This window comes from Lepidochelys kempii, chromosome 9 (genome assembly GCF_965140285.1).
Source record: "Lepidochelys kempii isolate rLepKem1 chromosome 9, rLepKem1.hap1, whole genome shotgun sequence".
Classification (NCBI taxonomy): domain Eukaryota; kingdom Metazoa; phylum Chordata; order Testudines; family Cheloniidae; genus Lepidochelys; species Lepidochelys kempii.
The window spans coordinates 2,663,917-2,687,338 of record NC_136388.1 but is presented as its reverse complement, the minus strand read 5'-3'; the positions used below and the strand labels follow the sequence as shown (position 1 = coordinate 2,687,338).

The following is a 23,422-nucleotide window of genomic DNA, read 5'->3' as shown; positions in this document are numbered from 1 at the left end:
GTAATTTAAACTGGGGATTGGTCACGCTGTTCTGTCCAAGGAGGTAAAAGGGGTCTGTGGGGAAAAAGGAGCAGGAAAGGTGGAGACAAACTGGCATCCTCCCCCTGTTCCCTCCCTCCACAGCACTCTAATCTCAATTTGTCTTGCTTAACTCTGGGACGGCTTCGAGCTGCTCAGATTGGACCTGTTCACATTGATGGAAGTTCTTCCACTGGCTGATGGGAGCAGGCGGCTTGTGATGGTGCTCTCTGTTCAAGGCCTTTTGTGCTCAAACCCTGCAGACAGCTCTCCACTGCTACACTGATCAACACCCCCCAAAACACATCTTTCAAGATCCAGGCATCCCACACGTGCCTATCACAACAATGGGTGGTGTTCCTCGTCCAGTGCACTAAATGCCCCAACAAGAAGTATGTGGGTACAACCAGACAATCACTGTGCTCTCGGATGAACTCGCCCAGGAAAATGATAGAAAGACAAAAACACCCTATCACCTATGGGTGAACATTTTTCACAAAGCCATCACTCTATACCTGACCTATCAGTCCTCATCCTCAAAGGAAACCAGCACAAACACCCCAAAAGACAAGCCTAGGAGTTTAAATTCATTACCCTTCCAGGCACCAAAAATCACAGACTGAACAGACACTGGATTTATGGCACATTACAACAATCTGTAACCCACTAATTAACCTTCTCTTTTTGTCTTATGACTGCAGACGTGTTAATGGGCCTCCCTGCCTTGAGTAATTCCTTACAATATGTGCTGCCTACAATCCATTCCACCTTGCAATTTGCAGCGACACTGGGAGTTCCTTTCCCAGGCCTGAAGAAGAGCTCTGTGAGGCTCGAAACCTTGTCTCTCCCACCACCAGAAGCTGGTCCAATTAACAGAAAGATATTCCCTCCCCCACCTCATTTCCCTGTTCATAGCCGTCAGCTGGCTGTCTCTACGCCCCTGGCCCATGCGGGGGAGCACTCTGTACCTCCGGCAGATGGGGAAATGCTGCGGAAAGTCTGTCCACTTTCTCCTTGGTCCCTCTCCCTGTGTGTTAGAAACCTGCTGATGCAGCAATTGTGGGTTTTTAATTGTAGCCTCTGCACAGTGCACTGGCCCATGAGAGGGCACGCAAGCTGGGGTCCAGTAGAATCAGACTATCCGGGTAGGAAGGGACCTCAGGAGGTCATCTAGTCCAACCGCCTGCTCAAAGCAGGACCCATCCCCAATTAAATCATCCCAGCCAGGGCTTTGTCAAGCCTGACCTTAAAAACCTCTAAGGAAGGAGATTCTACCACCTCCCTAGGTAACGCATTGCAGTGTTTCACCACCCTCTTAGTGAAAAAGTTTTTCCTAATATCCAACCTAAACCTCCCGCACTGCAACTTGAGACCATTACTCCTCGTTCTGTCATCTGCTACCATTGAGAACAGTCTAGAGCCATCCTCTTTGGAACCCCCTTTCAGGTAGTTGAAAGCAGCTATCAAATCCCCCCTCATTCTTCTCTTCTGCAGACTAAACAATCCCAGTTCCCTCAGCCTCTCCTCATAACTCATGTGTTCCAGACCCCTCATCATTTTTGTTGCCCTTCGCTGGTCTCTCTCCAATTTATCCACATCCTCCTTGAAGCGTGCCTGGGAATTTCAGTGCAGGTCTGCAGGCTCCCAATTCATATGAACGTCGGCATTTAACCCCTCACTTTAGTTAACAATGTTTTTTAAAGCTATTGAAAAGCTGGTGGTAGAAGAAAGGACAAACTAGGCAAGTGGCTAGAGCCGGAAGCATCCATCCCGACATGCATGTAAATGCAGGATTTCTGTGCATTCAGGGACATGTCTATTCTCTGCACCCAGCTGGGAAGGGAAGTAATCCCAAGCCGTGCTCTGCAGACGCTTAGAGCAGATACTACTGCGGCTCTAACGCCCACCGCACCCCACCCCCACAGCCCTGTGTGAGGAAATGACCAGCTTACATTAGCTATGGACCCACTGGTCCATGTGTCTCCTTCCCAGGCACCCTACCCCGCCCCACTCATGTGCTAGGGTGCAGTGAGCCCCCACTGAGCTGTGCCTGATGGAGGAGAAAAGCCAAAGTTTTTCTCCTCCATGGCATCCTAAAGTTATACCCCACCTCGCCTGTGGCAGAACCACCTCTGTCCTGCTGGGGACCTGGCTTGCCTGCTACAAAAGTAGGGACAAAAAGTCTATCCCTTATTCTCCTACTGGGACAGGCCTTTTTTTTAAATGGGGTTGGTTTATCATGGTACCACTCCCGAACTGCTAAAGGCTCAAGATCTCCACATAGCATTGCCACGCCCAGTGGGCCATGGTCTTGCGAACACTGGTGACCCTATGGCTGCCGGGTGGGCTGATGAGTTACAAGAGCTGTTCACAGCACAAGACGGTAATGAGCACAGTCACTGCTGCCTGGTTCACGAGTGACCCACGTGACACAAGTTGGAGGCCCCACACCGGTGCCCAACACTCATCCCCTCCAGCTCCACGGGGCTTCAAAGGCAGACGGTGTTGGGCATGAACAAACAGAGGCCCTCATCAATGCCTCTCCCTGGCAGCTCCCCACCAGACACTTACAGATTTACTGAGTGGCATAACAGTGCTTAGAGCTGTGGGGCTGGGAGTTGGATGCCTGAGTTGTTCTCTGAATGGTGCCCTTGACTCCACGCACATTCAACTGCTGCACCTTGCTTTACCCAGCAGTAAAATGAAGATATGCTGATGGACCGCTGTACGGGACTGCGTATGTGGCAATCATAATTTAATGGAATTTTGATGCTTCTTAGCTGCAGTTAAAGAAAGGTGGGGGCGGGGCGAAGTCTGGACCCAGCTCGAATAGCGGATTCCCTTAGGGAGAAGGAAGACTATCTTCAGCGAGGGAGCATTTGCATCTTAGATAAATTTGTTAATGTACCTAGAATGCTTTGAAATGGGCAAAGTGCTTTATAAATGCCGAGGATCGTTATTTATTATTGTCTTGGTGCGCAAGGGCAGAAGCAGTGCTATTTAGAGAGGCAAATTAAGAACAACAGGGGGTCTCTTGACAAGCTGTATTTTCTTCTCTCCAAACACAGCCGCGGAAAAGGGAGCTGATGTTCCAGGGTGGGCTGAGCCTGTTCGAGGACAAACAATGCTGCACTTCCATCCACTCAGACACCAAATTAAAGAAATACATCCCTTTCCAGAGGAGCTCATCCGGGGTTGCCACTCCATGTCAAGTGGGAGTAGGATCAGGCCCCAAATGAATAAGTGATTTCTTTTGTTGGTTTTAAGTCATACAAGATATGTGTGTTTAATCAAATAGGAAAGATCAAGTGAATTCACTGTGCAAAATTCAATATACAGAAGTGCCATCTTAACACTGTCATCTTAAAATAGATATATCATAGAGAAGCAAGTTTATTTGCCTGCATAATAAAGTGTCTTAGATTATTAAAGCTGAAAACTGCTCTTAACAAGCCAATTCTAATACACGTTTGCTAATTCTAAAGTTTGAAGACGTGACCCAACTATACCCTGCCCAAAGCTCAAAAGCCAGAAGGCAAATAAGATACCCCCTTTAAAAAAAAAGAAAAAAAATCCCATGATTTTGGGGACTGACTTCTGATTCGTAACTGTTTGGGGTCGGCAGTGCTGCCTTCAGGCTGTCAATGCTGCAATGTCCAGGGGGCAGACACCCTAAGAGTGTACGCATTCCCAAAACAATAAATTTAGTGGGAACGTGTGGTTTTATGAAACCTTGCATTCTTTACATATCCATAAGGGCCATTAGGGAATCTGACTTGCATTAGAAATGCAGCATCAAGGACTTGAACACTTTAATGAGTGATTCTGATCAGGTTTCTCTAAAAAACGACAGGTTTCAGAGTAGCAGCCGTGTTAGTCTGTATTCGCAAAAAGAAAAGGAGTACTTGTGGCACCTTAGAGACTAAGAAATTTATTTGAGCAAAGCTTTCGTGAGCTGCATCCAACAGAATTTTAGTTATAAGCTAGGGACGCATCAATTAGAAGTAACAGAGGAGGAGAAGGACCTTGGAGTATTGGTTGATCATAGGATGACTATGAGCCGCCAATGTGATATGGCCATGAAAAAAGCTAATGCGGTCTTGGGATGCATCAGGAGAGGTATTTCCAGTAGGGATAAGGAGGTTTTAGTACCGTTATACAAGGCACTGATGAGACCTCACCTGGAATACTGTGTGCAGTTCTGGTCTCCCATGTTTAAGAAGGATGAATTCAAACTGGAACAGGTACACAGAAGGGCTACTAGGATGATCCGAGGAATGGAAAACCTGTCTCATGAAAGGAGACTCAAGGAGCTTGGCTTGTTTAGCCTAACTAAAAGAAGGTTGAGGGGAGATATGATTGCTCTCTATAAATATATCAGAGGGATAAACACCGGCGAGGGAGAGGAATTATTTAAGCTCAGTACCAATGTGGACACAAGAACAAATGGATATAAACTGGCCACTAGGAAATTTATACTTGAAATTAGACGAGGGTTTCTAACCATCAGAGGAGTGAAGTTTTGGAATAGCCTTCCAAAGGAAGCAGTGGGGGCAAAAGATCTATCTGGCTTTAAGATTAAACTAGATAAGTTTATGGAGGAGATGGTATGATGGGATAACATGGTTTTGGTAATTAAATATTCATGGTAAATAGGCCCAATGGCCTGTGATAGGATATTAGATGGGGTGGGATCTGAGTTACCCAGGAAAGAATTTTCTGTAGTATCTGGCTGATGAATCTTGCCCATATGCTCAGGGTTTAGTTGATCGCCATATTTGGGGTCGGGAAGGAATTTTCCTCAAGGGCACATTGGAAGAGGCCCTGGAGGTTTTTCGCCTTCCTCTGTAGCATGGGGCACGGGTCACTTGCTGGAGGATTCTCTGCTCCTTGAAGTCTTTAAACTACAATTTGAGGACTTCAATAGCTCAGATATAGGTGTGAGGTTTTTTGCAGGAGTGGTGGGTGAAATTCTGTGGCCTGCATTGTGCAGGAGGTCAGACTAGATGATCATAATGGTCCCTTCTGACCTAAATATCTATGAAGTGAGCTGTAGCTCACGAAAGCTTATGCTCAAATAAATTCGTTAGTCTCTAAGGTGCCACAAGTCCTCCTTTTCTTTTTTCTAAAAAAATGTAATCAAGCGAAATTCTTCCCTCCGACAGATGAATGCTATGAAATCCTCATGCCTTTGTTTTCTGTGTCCTGCCCCGTTAAGTTTCTGAGACCTCTGCATGCAGAGAAAGCAGTCGTTTAGTTCTCCGAGCTGCTGCAGCTTGTACAATCTGCACTCAGGCTTGTGTTCTTTCTTGTTATTGTCTCTAATCTAGAAGCCATTTAGCATGTGGCTAGAAGATGTCTGCAGGCAGCGCCTCCCCCGTCAACTTCAGGTTTGGCCCAGCGAGCTGGGGGATACCTACAATCTTCAAAACCTGCACTGTGTGCAGCGAGCAAAAGGAAGATTTGGGAAGTAGACTACTGCTCAGTTGAGAAAGAGGACTGAAGAGCTGTTGGAATGCCAGTCCTTACCTGTCTCCCCGTAGAAACGCAAACACCTCGTTGTGCATGGCAAACAATATGACGTTACTAAACACTACTGGAGTCTTGAATAGCAGTGAGTCACCACTCACGGACGAGCTGTACAGGCAGTAGAGCGAGTCGGAGTTCTAATATTTCGTCAGCTGAAAAATTGGAAGCTGCACAACAATTATCCCAACGTGCAGGTCGAGTAGAGGTGGTTGTAAGAATTGTAAGAAAGGAAGAGAGGTGAATTCAGACACCTTTGAGCCACAGAAACGGTACAACTCTGACTGTGGGCAAAAGAAGTGCATCTAAAAGGAGATTAAGTAGGACTTTGTATTCAGGAAATGCCTTAATTTGCACTCCATTGCCTCTTTCTTCTTTGCTGTAAACTCCAGATTCTTCAAAGCACTGGACTGTGTTGCAGAGAAACTCATTCAGCAGCAGCAAAACAAGCTTATGGACATCAATCTCCCCGCACACATGAGAGTTTGCAGGTTCCTGAAAAATGCCCTGCAGTTCAGGTTCGGCCACACTGAGCCAAAGATGGAGATTAGAGTGATCCACTTTGACACTCAGCAGTAACGTGTCACAAAGGATTAAATGATTACATCATGAAATGACTGCAAATGCAGCTCTCCATCTGTGCTAAGTTACAGATTTACTAAAGGAACTAAAAAAAATAAACCTGAAGCATCTCCAAACATCGGCCTCATGTATTAGAGCCAAATGCAGCTGTAAATGCAGATTTTACATACAGACCTAAGAACGGCCAAACTGGGTCAGACCAAAGGTCCATCTAGCCCAGTGTCCTGTCTTCCGACAGTGGCCAGTGCCATGTGCCCCAGAGGGAAGGAACAGAACAGATAATCATCAAGTGATCCATCCCGTCGCCCACTCCCCGCTTCTGGTAAACAGAGGCTAGGGACACCACCCCTGTCCATCCTGGATAACAGCCATTCATTGATGGACCTATCCTCCACAAACTTCTCTAGTTCTTTTTGGAATCATGTTATAGTCCTGGCCTCCACAACATCCTCTGGCAAGGAGTTCCACAGTCTGACTGTGTGTTGTGTGAAAAAATACTTCCATTTGTTTTAAACCTACTGCCTATTAAATTCATTTGATGACCCTAAGTTCTTGTGTTATGAGAAGGAGTAAATAACACTTCCTTAAATACTTTCTCCACACCAGTCATGATTTTATAGATCTCTATCACATCCCCCCTTAGTCGTCTCTTTTCCAAGCTGAAAAGTCCCAGCCTTATTAATCTCTCCTCATATGGCAGTTGTTCCATATCCCTAATCATTTTTGTTGTCCTCTTCTGAACCTTTTCCAATATATCTTTTTTGAGATGTGGTGACATCTGCACGCAGTATTCAAGATGTGGGCATACTATGGATTTATATAGAGGCAATATGATATTTTCTATCTCTTTCTTAATGATTCCCAGCATTGTTCAACATCTTCATTAATGATCTGGATGATGGGATGGATTGCACCCACAGTTAGTTCGTGGATGACACTAAACTCTGGGGAGAGGTAGATACACTGGAGGGTAGGGATAGGGTCCAGAGTGACCTACACAAATTGGAGGATCGGGCCAAAAGAAATCTGATGAAGTTCAACAAGGACAAGTGCACTTAGGACAGAAGAATCCCATGTACCACTACAGGATGGGGACCAACTGGCTAAGCGGCAGTTCTGCAGAAAAGGACTTGGAGATTACAGTGGATGAGAAGCTGGATATGAGTCAGCAGGGTGCCCTTGTTGCCAAGAAAGCTAACGGCATATTGGGCTGCAGTAGTAGGAGCATTGCCAGCAGACCAAGGGAAGTGATTATTCCCCTCTATTCGGCACTGGTGAGGCCACACCTGGAGTATTGTGTCCAGTTTTGGGTCCCACACTACAGAAAGGATGCGGACAAATTGGAGAGAGTCCAGCAGAGGGCAACGAAAATAATCGGGGGCTGGGGCACATGACTTATGGGGAGAGGCTTACGGAACTGGGTTTATTTAGTCTGCAGAAGAGAAGAGTGAGGGGGATTTGATCACAGCCTTTAACTACCCGAAGGGGGGTTCCAAAGAGGATGGAGCTCGGCTGTTTTCAGAGAACTATCCACAATGGCTCCAAGATCTCTTTCTTGAGTGGTAACAGCTAATTTAGACCCCATCATTTTATATGTATACTTCGGGTTGTGTTTGCCAATGTGCATTACTTTATCAACACTTGTGGCACCTTACAGACTAACCAATTTATCTGAGCATAAGCTTTCGTGAGCTACAGCTCACTTCATCAGATGCATACTGTGGAAAGTTTGGAAGATCTTATTATATACACATAAAGCATGAAAAAATACCTCCTCCCACCCCACTCTCCTGCTGGTAATAGCTTATCTAAAGTGACCACTTTCCCTACAATGTGTATGATAATCAAGGTGGGCCATTTCCAGCACAAATCCAGGGTTTAACAAGAATGTCTGGGGGGAGGGGAGTAGGAAAAAACAAGGGGAAATAGGCTACCTTGCATAATGACTAAGCCACTCCCAGTCTCTATTCAAGCCTAAGTTAATTGTATCCAATTTGCAAATGAATTCCAATTCAGCAGTTTCTCGCTGGAGTCTGGATTTGAAGTTTTTTTGTTGTAAAATAGCTATTACCAGCAGGAGAGTAAGTTTGTAGAGGGGGGGGGGGGGAAGGGGTGAGAAAACCTGGATTTGTGTTGGAAATGGCCCACCTTGATTATCATACACATTGTAAGGAGAGTGGTCACTTTAGATAAGTTATTACCAGCAGGAGAGTGGGGTGGGAGGAGGTATTTTTTCATGCTTTGTGTGTATATAATAAGATCTTCTAAACTTTCCACAATAAGCATCTGATGAAGTGAGCTGTAGCTCATGAAAGCTTATGCTCAAATAAATTGGTTAGTCTCTAAGGTGCCACAAGTACTCCTTTTCTTTTTGCGAATACAGACTAACACGGCTGTTACTCTGAAATTTATCAACACTGAATTTCACCTGCTATTTTGTTACCCAGTCACCCAGTTTTGAGAGATCCTTTTGTAGCTCTTCGTAGTCTGCCTTGGATTTACCTATCTTGAGTAGTTTTGTATCATCTGAAAATTTTGCCACTTCACTGTTTACCCCTTTTTCCAGATCATTTATGAATATGTTGAATAGGACTGGTCCTAGTACAGACGCCTGGGCGACACCACTATTTACCTCTCTACATTCTGAAAACTGACCATTTATTCCTACCATTTGTTTCCTATCTTCTAACCAGTTACCAGTTCATGAGAGGACCTTCCCTCTTATCCCATGACAGCTTACTTTGCTTAAGAGCCGTTGGTGAGGGACGTTCTCAGTGACTTTCTGAAAATCTAAGTACACTATCTCCACTGGATCCCCCTTGTCCACATGCTTGCTGATCCCCTCAAAGAGTTCTAGTAGATTGGTGAGGCATGATTTCTCTTTACAAAAACCATGTTGACTCTTCCCCAGCTAATTATGTTCATCTATGTGTATGACAATTCTCTTCTTTACTATAGTTTCAACCAGTTTGCCCAGTACTAAAGTCAGGCGTACAGGCCTGTAATTGCCGGGATCACCTCTAGAGCACTTTTAAAAATTGGTGTCACATTAGCTATCTTCCAGTCATTTGGTACAGAAGCTAATTTAAATGATAGGTTACAGACTATAGTTAGTAATTCTGCAATTTCACATTTGAGTTCCTTCAGAATTCTTGGGTGAAGACCATCTGGTCCTGGTGACTTATTACTGTTTAGTTTGTCAATTTGTTCCAAAACCTTCTCTAATGACACCTCAATCTGGGACAGTTCCTCAGATTTGTCACCTAAAAAGATTCAGGTTTGGGAATCTCCCTCACATCCTCAACCACGAAGAGCGATGCAAAGAATTCATGTAGTTTCTCCGCAATGGCCTTATCGTCCTTGAGTGATCATTTAGCATCTCGATCGTCCAGTGGCCCCACTGGTTGCTTAGCAGGCTTCCTGATTCTGATGTACGTAAAAAAAAAATTGCTATTAATTTTTTTGAGTCTTTGGCGAGCTGTTCCTCAAATTCTTTATTGGCCTTCCTAATTATATTTTTACACTTCATTTGCCAGAGTTTATGCTCCTTTCTATTTTCCTCACTAGGATTTAAACTTGCACTTTTTGTCTCTCACTGCTTCTTTTACTTTGTTGTTTAACCACGGTGGCACTTTTTTGGTTCTCTTATGGTGTTTTTTAATGTGGGGTATACATTTAAGTTGAGCTTCTATTATGGTGTCTTTAAAAAGTTTCCACGCACCTTGCAGGGATTTCACTTTTGGCCCTGTACCTTTTAATTTTTGTTAAACTAACTTCCTCATTTTTGTGTAGTCCCCCTTTCTGAAATTAAATGCTACAGTGTTGGGCTGCTGTGGTGTTTTCCCCGTCACAGAGATGTTAAATAATTATATTATGGTCACTATTACCACACGGTCCAGCTCTATTCACCTCTTGGACCAGATCCTGTGCTCCACATAGGACTAAATCAAGAATTGCCTCTCCTCTTGTGGGTTCCAGGACTCGCTGCCCCAAGAAGCAGTGATTTAATGGGCAGAAGAGAAGCAGAGAAGTTAATTGCGTTTGTCCGAACCTTTGAGACTACGAAGGAATGATTAGTAAGGAAACACAATCCTTACAGTCACAAACTTTCTGTACAGGGGCACACTGACTAACCTCCTTCCCTCAAGGCCGGTTCTTAGCAAAATCTCAAAAGGTCCCACCATATGCGTGGAAAAGCTAAGGCCATATCATCAGCACTACGTTGGTGGGAGAGCTCTCCCGCCGGCATGGAGCGGCTACGCGAGCGATCTTACAGTGGCACGGCTGCATCGGTACAGCTGTGCCACTCTAGGAGTGCTAGAGACGTTTTAGAACGAAAGCACATGGGCTAGTATCTCAGGCCAAGCTCTCCTGCTTTGTGGCAGGAACACAGGTTGTACCTCTCAGTAGTTCTGTGCGTTCTCAGCAATTCTGGACAAGCTAACTTTCATTAATGAGTGCCCACTGTGCCGAGAGGTGGGAGTATTCCACGTAGCATGATGCGCTTGGAAAAGGAAAAACCCTACATTCAACCACTTCCACTTTTCATATCTCAAATCACAGCTGCAGGCTGCGAGTTTGTCACACAGTGTGATCACACTCTTTCCTGTGTCCTTGTGGTTACCCACACCGGTATCCGTGGTTTCAACAATATATGATAGTTACCACTTTCTGTCCCAGATTGCTGTTCCCTGCTGCTCTGTGAGCTTGGACCCACACATTCCACACCAGCTCCAGCTGAAGCCAGGACCGTACTTTTAACTGCAGTTTGTAAGGAGCTTTGGGAACCTACTGCATAAGATCTAGGATTATTTGCTAGACCTTAATAAGTAGGTCACTTTGTAACCTCTCTCTGAGGCCAAGCCACTCGATCAGCACACAAGGAGGGTGCATCAGTACCTTCCTCCAGTGTTTCTTTGAATACTTTCTGGAGCTGGCTGGTCAGTAATGCATGCCCTAAGCCAGATATGGCCTCACCACAGCCTTAGCAGAAAGAACTGCCATACAGTGTCCTACTGCTCAAGACCTGCAGCTATGCAATGCGGAGTTGCTGTATTTTAGACTAATTGTACAGCAAACTGAAGTATTCTTCTTAAAGGTCATGATCTTAGTCTTCAAAATGTTATTCCCTTTCAACATTGCCTGGAACATGGTCGCTAGCAGTTCTGGGCCACAACTGTCATATTCCTGCAGTTGCATCTCATTTCTGACATTACAACAGCCTGTAGAGACCCCAACCAAGATGACAGCCCCTTGCAGTAGGCCATACACAGACACACCAAGCCAGCCCGACACTACCAAGCCGAACAGGCTGCACAAGTAGAGGAAGAATTGTTATCCCCATTTTACAGACGGGCAACTGAGGCACAGACAGGTAAAGTTTCCAAAAATGCCCCAATCCCATTGAAAGTCAATAGACTCAGGCACTTGCCCAACTAGGGTAGGGCTGGGAACCGAACCCAGGTTTGAGGATTCCCAGTCCAATGCCTTAACTACAGTCTATGAAGCAGTGATTCAAGTTGGTGTCATCAGTCTCCATTGTTCTATGCCCGGAAGCCAGGCAGCACAGCACTATTAGCAGCCTCCTCTCCAAAGAGGCCTGGAAAGGAGCAGGAGGGAAGAAAAGCTAGTCCAGATCCCCGCCTCGTGGTTTCTGCATCTTAACATTAAGTAATCGCTCCTCATTCAGAGCATTGTACTTTCCGCACCAGCCCAATCAGCACGAAGTGCATGAACTGTACTTTAATTAATGCTCTAAATTAGACTAAATCATACTGTCTGACAGATGAAAGACAGCACATTAATAAGACCACTGTACTTCACTTAGCATCAAGGGTACCTTTGACGCGTGTGTTTAACAAATCAGTTCAAGGAAGGTTTGTTCCTTCTAATTTAAGCTACTGCAGAAGACAGAGAGGAGATCCACTGAAACAGGTCTTTGAAAACGAGAGAGGATGTATCCAAAAGGAGTACACGCAGAGTAGGGATCAGGCCAGGTAAACTCAAGATCGCTGCACGTACAGACCCACAGATCAGAGTCCTGGGGCTGGCGGTTTGATACATCTGCCCAAGAGTCATTTCCCATCCACCAGCCAGCTGGGACAATTCATCCTCCCTCAGTAAGCAAGCTCTGGTGTGCGCACATCCACGCTGAAAGATATCCCCCGTGCAACAGTGCCCGTCACAGCTCCCCAGGTCTGCCACAGAATGAGCAGCCGCCTGGCTCCGTCCCTCCCAATCCACTCCAGCCACACGGCCCCGAACACCCACAAACCGCAAATCGCACAGTGCCCCAATAATTCAACTAAGGTAGCACATAACTTCTTTACCGAACAGAAGATTATTACATTTTCATTTATAAACAGAGGCTATTTAAAAAAAACACTGCCCAGAGAGAGAGATGTATCTCCTTACTAGATGAATGGTAGGCAATTGGTGGTGAAGAGCGGGGCAGAATTAAGGTGGGTTTTTTCCAAAGTGTGCAACGTGATTCCCCTTCCCCCGCCCCCTTCCCAATTCAGATCAAGGGGAGTTTAGCTCAGGAAGGAACTCCTGCTTGAAAAGAAGGGCTGAAGAATTGTAAAGGATATGGTTCTTTCCTCCCCAAACCATTAATCTCATTTTGGTAGTTCCAGGATTTGTTTTAATGTCAGCTATGTATTCCAATGAACAGGCTAGCATCTATCGCTGCCGTCTCCTGGACACAATCAGAATCACTCAACTCTGGGGCATAGGCCCTATATTGCCAACAGCAATTTTCCTTAGGTCAAAGGGTAGGTATGGTGCTTGAAAAACAGTGGGATCTGGATTCTACCCCTGCTGCTGCTGCCATGAAGTTCCAAGTGGACATGCTGTCACTGTTTATTTGTATTGTTCTACTACATAGGAGCCCTCGTCATGGCCCAGGACCCCACTGTGCTAGGCACTGTCCAAACAGAAGAAAAAAAAACAGTCCCCTCTCCCAAAGCTTATAACCTAAGTAAAAGGAGACAACAGATGGGTACAGATGGATGGAGGCGCACACGGGACAGCATTGGTCAGCATGTGACGCAGTGGCCTCGGCACACCAAGAGCCTAGCCACTGTCGTGTTGTTTGGAGGCATCATGGAAACGGAGAGTTTCCAGGAGGAATCTGAAGGAGGATAACAAGGTAGCTTCGTGGATGCCTACAGGGAGCTCCTCACCAGCTTGCAGGTCAACATGGGAGAAAGCATGATGGTGCTTGCTTGAAAATTTAACAAGTGAGTGACGGAGGCTGAGATCATGGGCCGATCAGAGGCAAGAGTAGACATCTCAATGCTGAACGAGTGATGATGGGTGGGGTGAAGACAGCCCGTGAAGAGCCTTGAAAGCGAAAAGAAGTAATCTGTGTTTGCTGCGAGAAAGAGGGAGCCAGTGGAGGGATGCAGAGAGGGCGACATGCTCAAAGCCATAAGCTACGTAAGCGATCTTCGCAGCTGCACTCTGAATGGATGAGCGGGGCAAGACTGCATTTGTCAAGGCCAGAGAAAAGGATGTTGTGGTAATTGAAACAGGAGACGAGAGCCTGGACAAGGAGTTTGAGCTGTGTGGGTGGACAGTAAAGGCTGTACCTTAGGGCTTGTCTATACTCACTGGGGGATCGACGTGCAGCGATCGATGCATGAGCGGTCGATTTAGCGGGGCTCGTGAGGACCCGCTAAATTGACTGCAGATAGCTCTCCCGTCGACTCCTGTACTCCACCGGATCAAGAAGAGTAAGGGGAGTCAACGGGAGAGTGTCTCCCGTCAGTATCATGTAGTGTGGACCCCGCGGTAAATAGATCTAAGCTATGTCAACTTGAGTTACGCTATTCCTGTAACTCAAATTGCGTAGCTTAGATCAACTTTTCTCTGTAGTGTAGACAAGACCCCAGAGACATTATGCAGATGGAATCGGCAAGATTTAGACACAACTTAGATACCACCTGTCCGTGGACTTGATACAGGGTTCAGTGATAGGGAAAACAAGCAGAGGTTTGGTGTCTGCAAAGTCAAAAGTAAGTGTTGTTCAAATCTGCCTTCCATACTACCCAGGTCTCCCCGGTGTTTGGGGGCTTGAGAGTCTGAGGAGGGACAGACAATTCTGGTTGTGGTCACTTGATAACTATGAGGACTTAGTCCTGCCACGAGTGCAGGGGACTGGACTAGATGACCTCTTGAAGTCCCTTCCAGTCCTACGATTCTGTGACAAACAAGCTGCAATTTGGCTAGAGCCCCGTTTTCCGATTGTAAAATACTTTTGAAGTGGGGTGCAATTATAGCCATGGACCCCGAAGGAAACCCTGCACATTGCCAGATCTTGTATGGACCGGCAGGAACACTGCATTGGTCTGAATGTGTGAAAAGAAAACCTTCAAAACTAGAATTAAATCTAACGTCTCCTCTGCAGTGATTAACAAGAGAAATAATGGCCAAGCTGCAGAGCAGAGCCCCCAGAAATGCCCATTAAGCTTCAGAGCTGCCACCAATAGCTTTCCTAGAGAGACATTTTTGCATACTAGAGAAAAAATCTTCCAGTGGAAGTGTTTCCTAGAATTGCAAAGTTTAACCCCCCACCCCCCTTCCTAAGCAACTCCACCACTTATGTTCCTTATTTCTGCTGCCCCTTTGATTTGGATCTACTAAATAAAACTAACCAGCTGGCTAAGAGCAAGCGGAACAACTTGTTTCCAGGCTAGAAACATTCCAAGTCTGCTAATCGCATCTGTCTTGTTTATGCTGCGTTCGCGCTAGGTGTTCATGCAAAGTCACGTGGAAGAGAAAAAAAAACAAAACAATTCACGTATCCTAGTTACCATCCTTCTGTAGGAACATAATTATCAATTGCCTTTAAAGCATAATTAGGCTTGGCAAGAATTCCCAAAATCCTTTACAAATATTTCCCCGGCCTTTAAGAACGGGTGTTGGGCAAGTTCTTGACAACCCTGCCTTGAGAATTTTTGTGCCCGGAAGACACGTTCTTCGCTATTAAACTAAACCGCCTGCACCACCACCTAACGTTTCAAAATAGTAGCCGAGTGACTTCTCCAGCTCATTCGCTCACCTGTCTCAGAGGCAGGTAGGATAAAGCTTCTCAGGCTGCCTTCACTGCACAAAAGGTGCAGGGTTTTTATATTGAGATAAAAGAGACAAGCCACGTCTTTTAAATCTTGACTAGCCCACATCACAGTATTCCCCGGAGGGGGGGCAGCATAAGGATAGGGTTGACTTCAACTAGCTACATCGAGGTACGAGCTACCTATGCCTTGTTTCCATCAGGATTTTGTATTGGAGACAGCTACCATTTTCTGCACCCAAGGGACAGCCTTAAATATAAACCCAGACACTCAGGGCCTGCAGGGAGAGGGATCCAGCAAAAGCCAGAGACGAAGGATACTGTGATGCAGAAGAAGGTTATTTTTAACAGCTGTGCGGTATGTATGCAATAGCACAGAGGCACATCAGTAAGAGGTGTTTAGTAATACAGACCTCAGAGTACGGTAGGCTCCTATCGTGATTGGCCTCTCTTGCAAAAGAGGGAGGAACAAAATCTTGACTCCAGAGAGATCATTCCACTCTGGTAGCTATTTCTGCTCCTCAGTACAGGACCACAATCAAAGTCTCTCTCTCACCTACAACAGACAGTGGGTAACATTTCCGAGAGTGCTTAACAGAAGTATCTTTGAGCCTAAGGCAGGATCTACATGAGACAATTTTACTGGCCTAGCTGTGCTTGTTAGAAGCGAGTTGCGGGACGGGACCACAGGGTGTGGCAAGACCACCATTCTAACCAATATACCTATGCCAACAAAGCCCTGGTGTAGCTGCAGTCACACCAGCAGGAGTGTCCTTTCACTTGGATAAGCTGTCTCTCTCCCCTGGGGAGGTTTTCTGGTATAGCTCCCTCAGTACATCTATCCCAGCAAGCCCTTGTAAACGTAGACAAGGTCAAAGGGCTCACAGAAAGTCACTGGGACTCAGCCTGCAAACTCATATGAGCTGCTTCGGAAAATCTTACCCGCCCGACCACCTGCCCAGTGTCAGAGGACAGAACCACCACCACCCTTTTGAACGCCCATGAGATTGTCAATAGACTCAGGCTGCAACGTTTGGACTTGCACGCACGGACACACACCCCCCTCCCACCCCAAAGCTGTGTGGAGCTGAGGTTTTGTCCCTTCCCTCCTGTGGAGACTAGACCTATTTAGGCAACAAGCAAAACAGTCAAGGTTTGTGAAAATGGCCTCACTAAAGGATCATCATGAGTAACCCCGCACCCCTTCTCTATATGGCTATGAGCAAGTCTATGCCCACCTGGAACAAAGGGACAGTTACAGATCTACTTAAGGCTGTCAGCACCCTTAGAAAGAAAAGAATCTAAGAGTCAGGACCCCTAAGAAACCGACCACAGGCTAGTCTGAGGCGGCAGCCGCAGTCCTAGGAACGTCAGAGCTTGGTTTCGTACTCAGGACTCCTGTTCCCAAGAGCTCAGCGTATGGTTTTAACAGTTCACAGCACATCTGGGCATCATGGCACGTTTTTATTCAGGCCCCAGAGAGGAATTAGCTGTGGATCAAGGAAGATTCTACGCAAAGGGCTGCGAACAAAAGAAGAACTGAACCGCTCTGGCAAACGTAGGAGGCAGCGATAACCACAACTCCAGCTGTTCTGGAGGGAACAGTCCCGCCTTGGATGAACACCCCAATAGGACTATTTTATCTAGATACTAATGTGGTCGCCATCACAACAGTATCCAGGACACTTGTCAGGCACTGAGAAATCATCATCACAACAGCACCGTGAGGTCGGGAACCACTGCTTTCCTAAACCTATCCACAGAGACCTGAGAGCGAGTATAAGCGTCTTGTCCAAGGTCTCACAGAAGTCAGTGGTAGAGCTAAAAGTTAGACCCTGATCTCCAAAGTCCCAATAGTACAAGACCATTCTTCCTCCCCAATTTTCCCCATTTAGGACCCTAATTATGCAAGCCCCACCCATCTCTGTCACTTAACAAACAGAAAATACAACCATGCAGCTAAACTTCAAACAATCCTCAAGTGACGCTCAGCATAAACAGGGAAACTTACCCAGTAGGGGCTCCCCCGCGCGCACACTTTCAGTGCTACGTGATTAACAGGACTGCGAGCTCTTTGGGAAAGCGTCGAGTTGTGTTACCACAATCCAAACGCCTGCTCCATCTAGGTCAGAGTCAGAAGGCTGCAGCTACAAACATCTTCCCTAGCGTTTGGGGACACGGGCTGTTGGGACCCCGGTACCAGGTCTGAGGTAGCAGAACAGCAGTTCATTAACTCTTCCAGAGCTCAGCTGTCCAATAGCTAGGGAGAAAAAGGGTATGGGACAGGGAAGCAAGAAATTCAACCTTTTAAATACCGATGCGAGAGGGTATTCTTCCACGGGGTCTGAGCCTGGAGTCCTTTCTCTGGCAAAATTCCTTCCACTGGAAGTGGTTTAATTTTGAAGATGGGACTCAAGCAAAACCTGCCCAACATGACGTATGAGAGAACATAGCTTCTGTGAAAACCCCATGTCAGTATGTAACAGCATGCTTCAGCCTGCAGAGTTGTACACGCAGCATTCTGACAGAAAGTGATTGATGTATATTCGGATAGATTTCAGACTCCACAATTACAGCTGAAGCAGTCCCCCTTGGGCATTATATGGGCAGTGAAGCTTTGTTAATTTGTGTAAGCACCAAATATCCAAGAGTTTCTGATCTATCCTGAGCAGCTGGCCGTCAGGATGGCTAGGAAGAACTAGAAGGTGTGGTGCCGTGCGAATTTCTGTACTCACACCCAATGTCTGCCTGGGGGAGGGGAGACGTAAAGGCGAAGAAAGGCTACGGTGTTCTCTTCTGCATGGTCTGGCAGTTCTGAAAGATGCTGTTGCTATTTACAAACCAAAGAGCTTTGCCGACAAGTTATTGTGAGGCGGTCACTCATTTCTACTTGTTGATGTTTTCCCCACACAATCCCAGCGGAGAGGTTTGTCAGATCACGATAGTGGGTGGAACCCTGGCCTCACTGGCGAGAATGGCAAGACTCCCATTGACTTCACTGGGGCCAGAATTCCATGCAGGGAGGGGTTGTTTTTTGGTTTTTTTTTTAAAAAGGAAGCAGGAAAAAGAAAACCCACCCACAAACCGCGGTTATAACCCGTGCCAGGCAGCATTTCAGTGCTTTGCCCTTGTTCTCAAGCCAAAATTAGTGAGTTACATTCTCTCCAGCCTTACATGAAAAAGAAAAAAAATATGTGGATTTGTGGCACCTCAGAGACTCACACATTGATTAGAGCATAAGCTTTGGTGGGCTACAGCTCACTTCATCGGAGGCATGCAGTGGAAAATACAGTGGGGAGATTTTATATATGCAGAGAACATGAAACAATGGGTGTTACCATACACACTGTAAGGAGAGTGATCAGGTAAGGTGAGCTATTACCAGCAGGAGAGCGGGGGACAGGGGGGGAACCTTTTGTAGTGATAATCAAGGTGGGCCATTTCCAGCAGTTGACAAGAACGTCTGAGGAACAGTGGGGGGGGGAGGGGGGAGGGGAACAAACACGTGGAAATAGTTTTACTTTGTGTAGGTTTCAGAGTAGCAGCCGTGTTAGTCTGTATCCGCAAAAAAGAAAAGGAGTACTTGTGGCACCTTAGAGACTCACAAATTTATTTGAGCACAAGCTTTCGTGAGCTACAGCTCACTTTATTGGATGCATAACGACACATCCACTCCCAGTCTTATTCAAGCCTAAATTAATTGTGTCCAGTTGGCAAATTAATTCCAATTCAACAGTCTCTTGTTGGAGTCTGTTTTTTAGTTTTTTTGTTGAAGAATTGCCACTTTTAGGTCTGTAATCGAGTGACCAGAGAGATTGAAGTGTTCTCTGACCGGTTTTTGAATGTTATAATTCTTGACGTCTGATTCGTGTCCATTTATTCTTTTACGTAGAGACTGTCCGGTTTGGCCAATGTACATGGCAGAGGGGCATTGCCGGCACATGATGGCATCTATCACATTGGTAGATGTGCAGGTGAACGAGCCTCTGATAGCGTGGCTGATGTGATTAGGCCCTATGATAATATTGACTATCTGAATCCCAAAGCAAGCGTTTACTCATTAGCTAGTCATCCTAGATAACCAGAGTTCAGCAGGTAGTCACTTGTTTAATGTAAGCACTGTACATTTATGACAAAAGAGGAAGTGATCAGTTAGCGATTTCTGGAATATGCTAGCATGTTTTCATATACAAATGCGGTATAGATTAATTATTAATAAATTGATTCTGTGCAGCCACACACATGCATATGTACTTTACCTATTTAGTTACATATATTATGGACTGGAGAGAAAGAAAGAGACACACCTTGAAGCACAGAGCTATTTATTGACCCTACATTCTATTTCAATGGCTTGACCCCAGACTCTTGAATATCAGATAAAACTTTGAACCTGCCAAATATATGTTTCACTCTTCTATCAGTTTAATGAAAAAGTGCTCGTGACGCTGATGTAAACCTGAAAGCTTGGTTTCAAGGTCCATTACAAAGGATCCTTTCCTATTTTAAAGGTTTCTGTTTAGATGAATAATTTTTAACCAATGCAGGGTAAATATTCATCAGTGACTGCAGGTGCAGTTAAAACGTTAGTCACTCTGCATTTCATCTGTGCTAACTCTTTTGTCATTCAACAACATGGGTGATTTAAGCAGTGGTGTGGTTTGCCATTTGTTTTAGTATCATTTAAGAATCCCCCCACCCGTGATGAATGAAAGTTACATGCAAACTAGAATTCTCCAGCGCAGCCAGGGTCCCTTCCACAGGATAATTTATACCTTAGCAAGTTTTGCAACCAAGCCTAGAAACACAGCTCATGGGAGAGTGCTAGCAACGAATCCATCTGGCTACAACTATACCCGTGACCTGCAAATATATCAGTAGCCTCCAGACATGAAAAGAACAATAAATAAATAACAGGGAGCGCCAGAGTGGCCTCGCCTCACCCCCTCCCCTCCCAAAGCCACGAGTGTGCATCTCAATCAGCCCCCCACCAGCTCGGGGGTTGCACACCTACCGCCAGGAAGGAAGGTGTGTCATGCACTCGCACGGGGGACAGGAGAGAGAGTTTTAATTTTTAAAAAAAGGGGGGGGGGGAGACACCACCTCAACCTGCAACAAATCAACCCCCGACCCCCATCCCCGCAGCCCAGGCTGGTCCGGAGCCCCCCACGCCCCCCGCTCACCGAGCATGGAGAAGATGAAGTCTTTGGCCGTGTGGATCTCCAGGGCTCGCTGGTCGTCGTACTCCCGCTGGTCGTGCTTGGTGAATTCCTGGATGAGTTTGTTCAATTCCTCCGTGCGGGCTCCGGACCTGAAATCGAGCTCGGGGCCGGCGGGCTTGCAGGGAGCGCCCAGGGGTCCGGGCTTGCTGGCGAGCGGCGCCGCCATCTTCGTGCACAGGAGACGCCGGAGCAGCAGCAGCAGCGAGCCTCTCTCGGCGGGCCCGGGCTCGGGGCTCCCCTGGCGGCGGCGAGCTCGGCAGCCCGAGCCTCCCCCCCCGCGAGCGGGCGAGCTGGACACAATGTGACAGCCACCAGCGCGCAGAGCAACAAGCGGCTGCCGCTGCCGACGCGAGCCCGGCGGCGCCGCGGAGCCGATTCCAGCCGAGCCCGTGTGGACGCCGGCGCCTGCTCCGAATCCAGCCCGGGGCGGGGCGCGGGATGCGGGGCGGCTCCTCCGGAGCTGGCTCCGTGCGGCCTGAAAAGCGGGGCGGGCGCCCCCAGACCTGGCCCGGCCCGAGGGCACCGCCCAGTGTCTTCCCCAGGAATTGAAATGGGGGGGGGGGTCAGGGCTGATGGGGGGGGGGGGTGAGACTGTGAGGGGAAGGGGGGGGTCTATGGCACCCCTAGTAAAAACTGAAAAAGGTTTCATAACCGTTTTATTAGCTTTAACTCACGTTTTAAAAGCCTCACACAAATTAAATGGGGGGGGGGGAGGATAGCCGTGTTAGTCTGTATCCACAAAAACAACAAGGAGTCCAGTGGCCCCTGAAAGACTAACAGATTTATTTGGGCATAAGCTTTCAAAAACCTCACTTCTTCAGCTGTATGGAGTGAAAGTTACAGCCGCAGACATCAATATACTGACACAAGAAGGGAAGGGAGTTACCTGACAAGTGGAGAACCAGTGCTGACAGGGCCAATGGGAGCCCCCTGGATGTGGTCCACTCCCAATAACAGAGGAGGAGGTGTCAATCCCAGGAGAGGCAAGGCTGCTTCTGTAATGAGCCAGCCACTCCCAGTCCCTATTCAAGCCCAGATTAATGGTGTTAAATTTGCAAATGAATTTTAGTTCTGCTGTTTCTCTTTGAAGTCTGTTTCTGACTTTTTTTGTTCAAGCATAGCTACTTTCAAATTAAAGTTGGTTACTCAAGCCTTCTATGAAGCACGACATCTACATCCTTCTTGGTTTCTTGTTATAATTTTGCACAACTCTGTTAATTAACTTCTTGAATGCAATGCGTTCATCTTTGGTGGCTTCTTATGTGTCTGGTACTTCCATTCCTTCAAGTGATATGCTCATTAGTTCATTCACATAATCAGGCAGAAGGCGACTTCTTTCAGAACACAAAATTCTATTCAATGAGGCAAAAGAACACTCCACTGTAGCTGTTGTGACTGGGAGGAGCAAGAGATGAATTCCCACTTCTTTCATCCCAGGAAACAGAGCACAAAGATTGGGTCGAGCCACTAGCGATGATAAAAAAGAGGTTGAAGTCAAATCTTCATTCATTTGTCGTATGATCGTCCACTGTGTGTTCAAATTCTCTATTCCGTCCTGAGCACATGGCAGCCCCATTGCTAGTCGTGCCTCACTCCACTCAGCTGTCGGTGTTTTATAGGACAGGGATCTGTAAAAGCTACGTAGCAGTTGAGCAGAATCTGGAAGTCGCTGTTGTAGATTTTTAAGAATCAAGTCTGTGTACTTTTTCAGTTGTCTTAACAAACACTTCTTGTCCTCTTCACTTAAGGATTCAATATAAATGCTTTCATTAGTCAACTTCTGGACTGAAGTCTTTGCTTCTTCCAGTATTTTTTCAATGGATAGCTCTCTGATTGATCCAAATGTAGCTTCTATTGCTGAACAAAGATCTACTACTGTTGTAGCAGATGCCTGGATGGCATTGTTTAGTGACCCAAGTGGTTTCAAGAAGAGACTTGCAAGAGAGAGAATGGCAATAGTCTTCTCTGAACGTAGTAGCAAAAGTAATCCACCAGCCTCACTACTTAGCTCCATCGCATCTTGGTAGATACTTTCCAAAGTCAGTAATAATGGCTGGAGTAATTTTAAGACAACAGCCAGGGATCGTTCATGAGAAAGCCAGAGGGTTTTCCCAGATTGGACTAATTTGAACTTCAGTCCCAGTGTATCTTCTATATTGTCCAAGATATTCTTTTTGGACTCTTGCTGAAAAAAGAATATAATGAAGACATTAAATTTATAGCTTTTAAAATGTCTTTTGAAGAGTCTGCAGCTCGTACTAGTGCTACTTGGAGTAGATGGCCTCTGCAGTGTGTATTGGAGAAACTAGGGTTACACTTTTCTCTGAGCAAAGCTTTGCTCCACCATGTCTTCCAGAGAAGTTTGCAGCTCCATCAAATGCACAAGCAGGCATCTCTTTGGGGTCCAATTGACAAGCATTTAACTCTAAGATGTGGGTTGTCACAGATGCAGCCGATGTGTCTTCTGTAATTTGAACATCTAGAAATGCATCTACTGGCCTACCGCTGACATCAAGATAACATACACAATGACTTAATACTTGATGCCCGTTTGCATCGGTGCATTTATTAGCCATGTCTGCAATTTTTTTGAATGTGGTGAGAGAGTTCTTCACTTTTTCAACTGTTGAGTCTTTCACTGTTGCACAACATGCATCTAGCCAGTCAGCGGAGTTTCTTGCAGAAAGATAGTGAGCATTTGCTGGTCTTGTTCGGAGCCAGTGTTCAACTTCAGGATGAACAAGTGACAATGCACTTAACATTGGCCAACAGTTCGCAGTGTGCGGCATCTCTTGCTTTATAGAAAGTAGGATGCCGCGGCCATGTTGGTTCGCATGAACTGTGTTGTGTCTCCAGCATTCTTACCAGCCTCCTGAACACTCACCGGTGTTGTCCTTGGTCAGTGGGGACTCAGAGTTCAGAGGTGCTTTCACATGAGTTCACCTCCCACGTCGGGGGCAAGAAGGCGCCTTGCTCGTTCCTCCAGCGGCTCACGGTT

The 23,422-nt window shown here is 46.3% G+C and overlaps 1 protein-coding gene across 1 annotated transcript in view; it reads right to left on the bottom strand.

The window, feature by feature from the left end:
- The window catches only part of MB21D2 (Mab-21 domain containing 2), an 82,861-nt gene extending 61,911 nt beyond the window's left edge, over positions 1-20,950 (bottom strand). Inside the window, exon 1 of the mRNA XM_073358727.2 lies at positions 20,386-20,950. Within this exon, the coding sequence (XP_073214828.1) occupies positions 20,386-20,590 (205 nt within the window). The 5' untranslated portion in view covers positions 20,591-20,950. The remainder of the gene's footprint in view (positions 1-20,385) is intronic.
- Between the last annotated feature and the right edge of the window lie 2,472 nt (positions 20,951-23,422).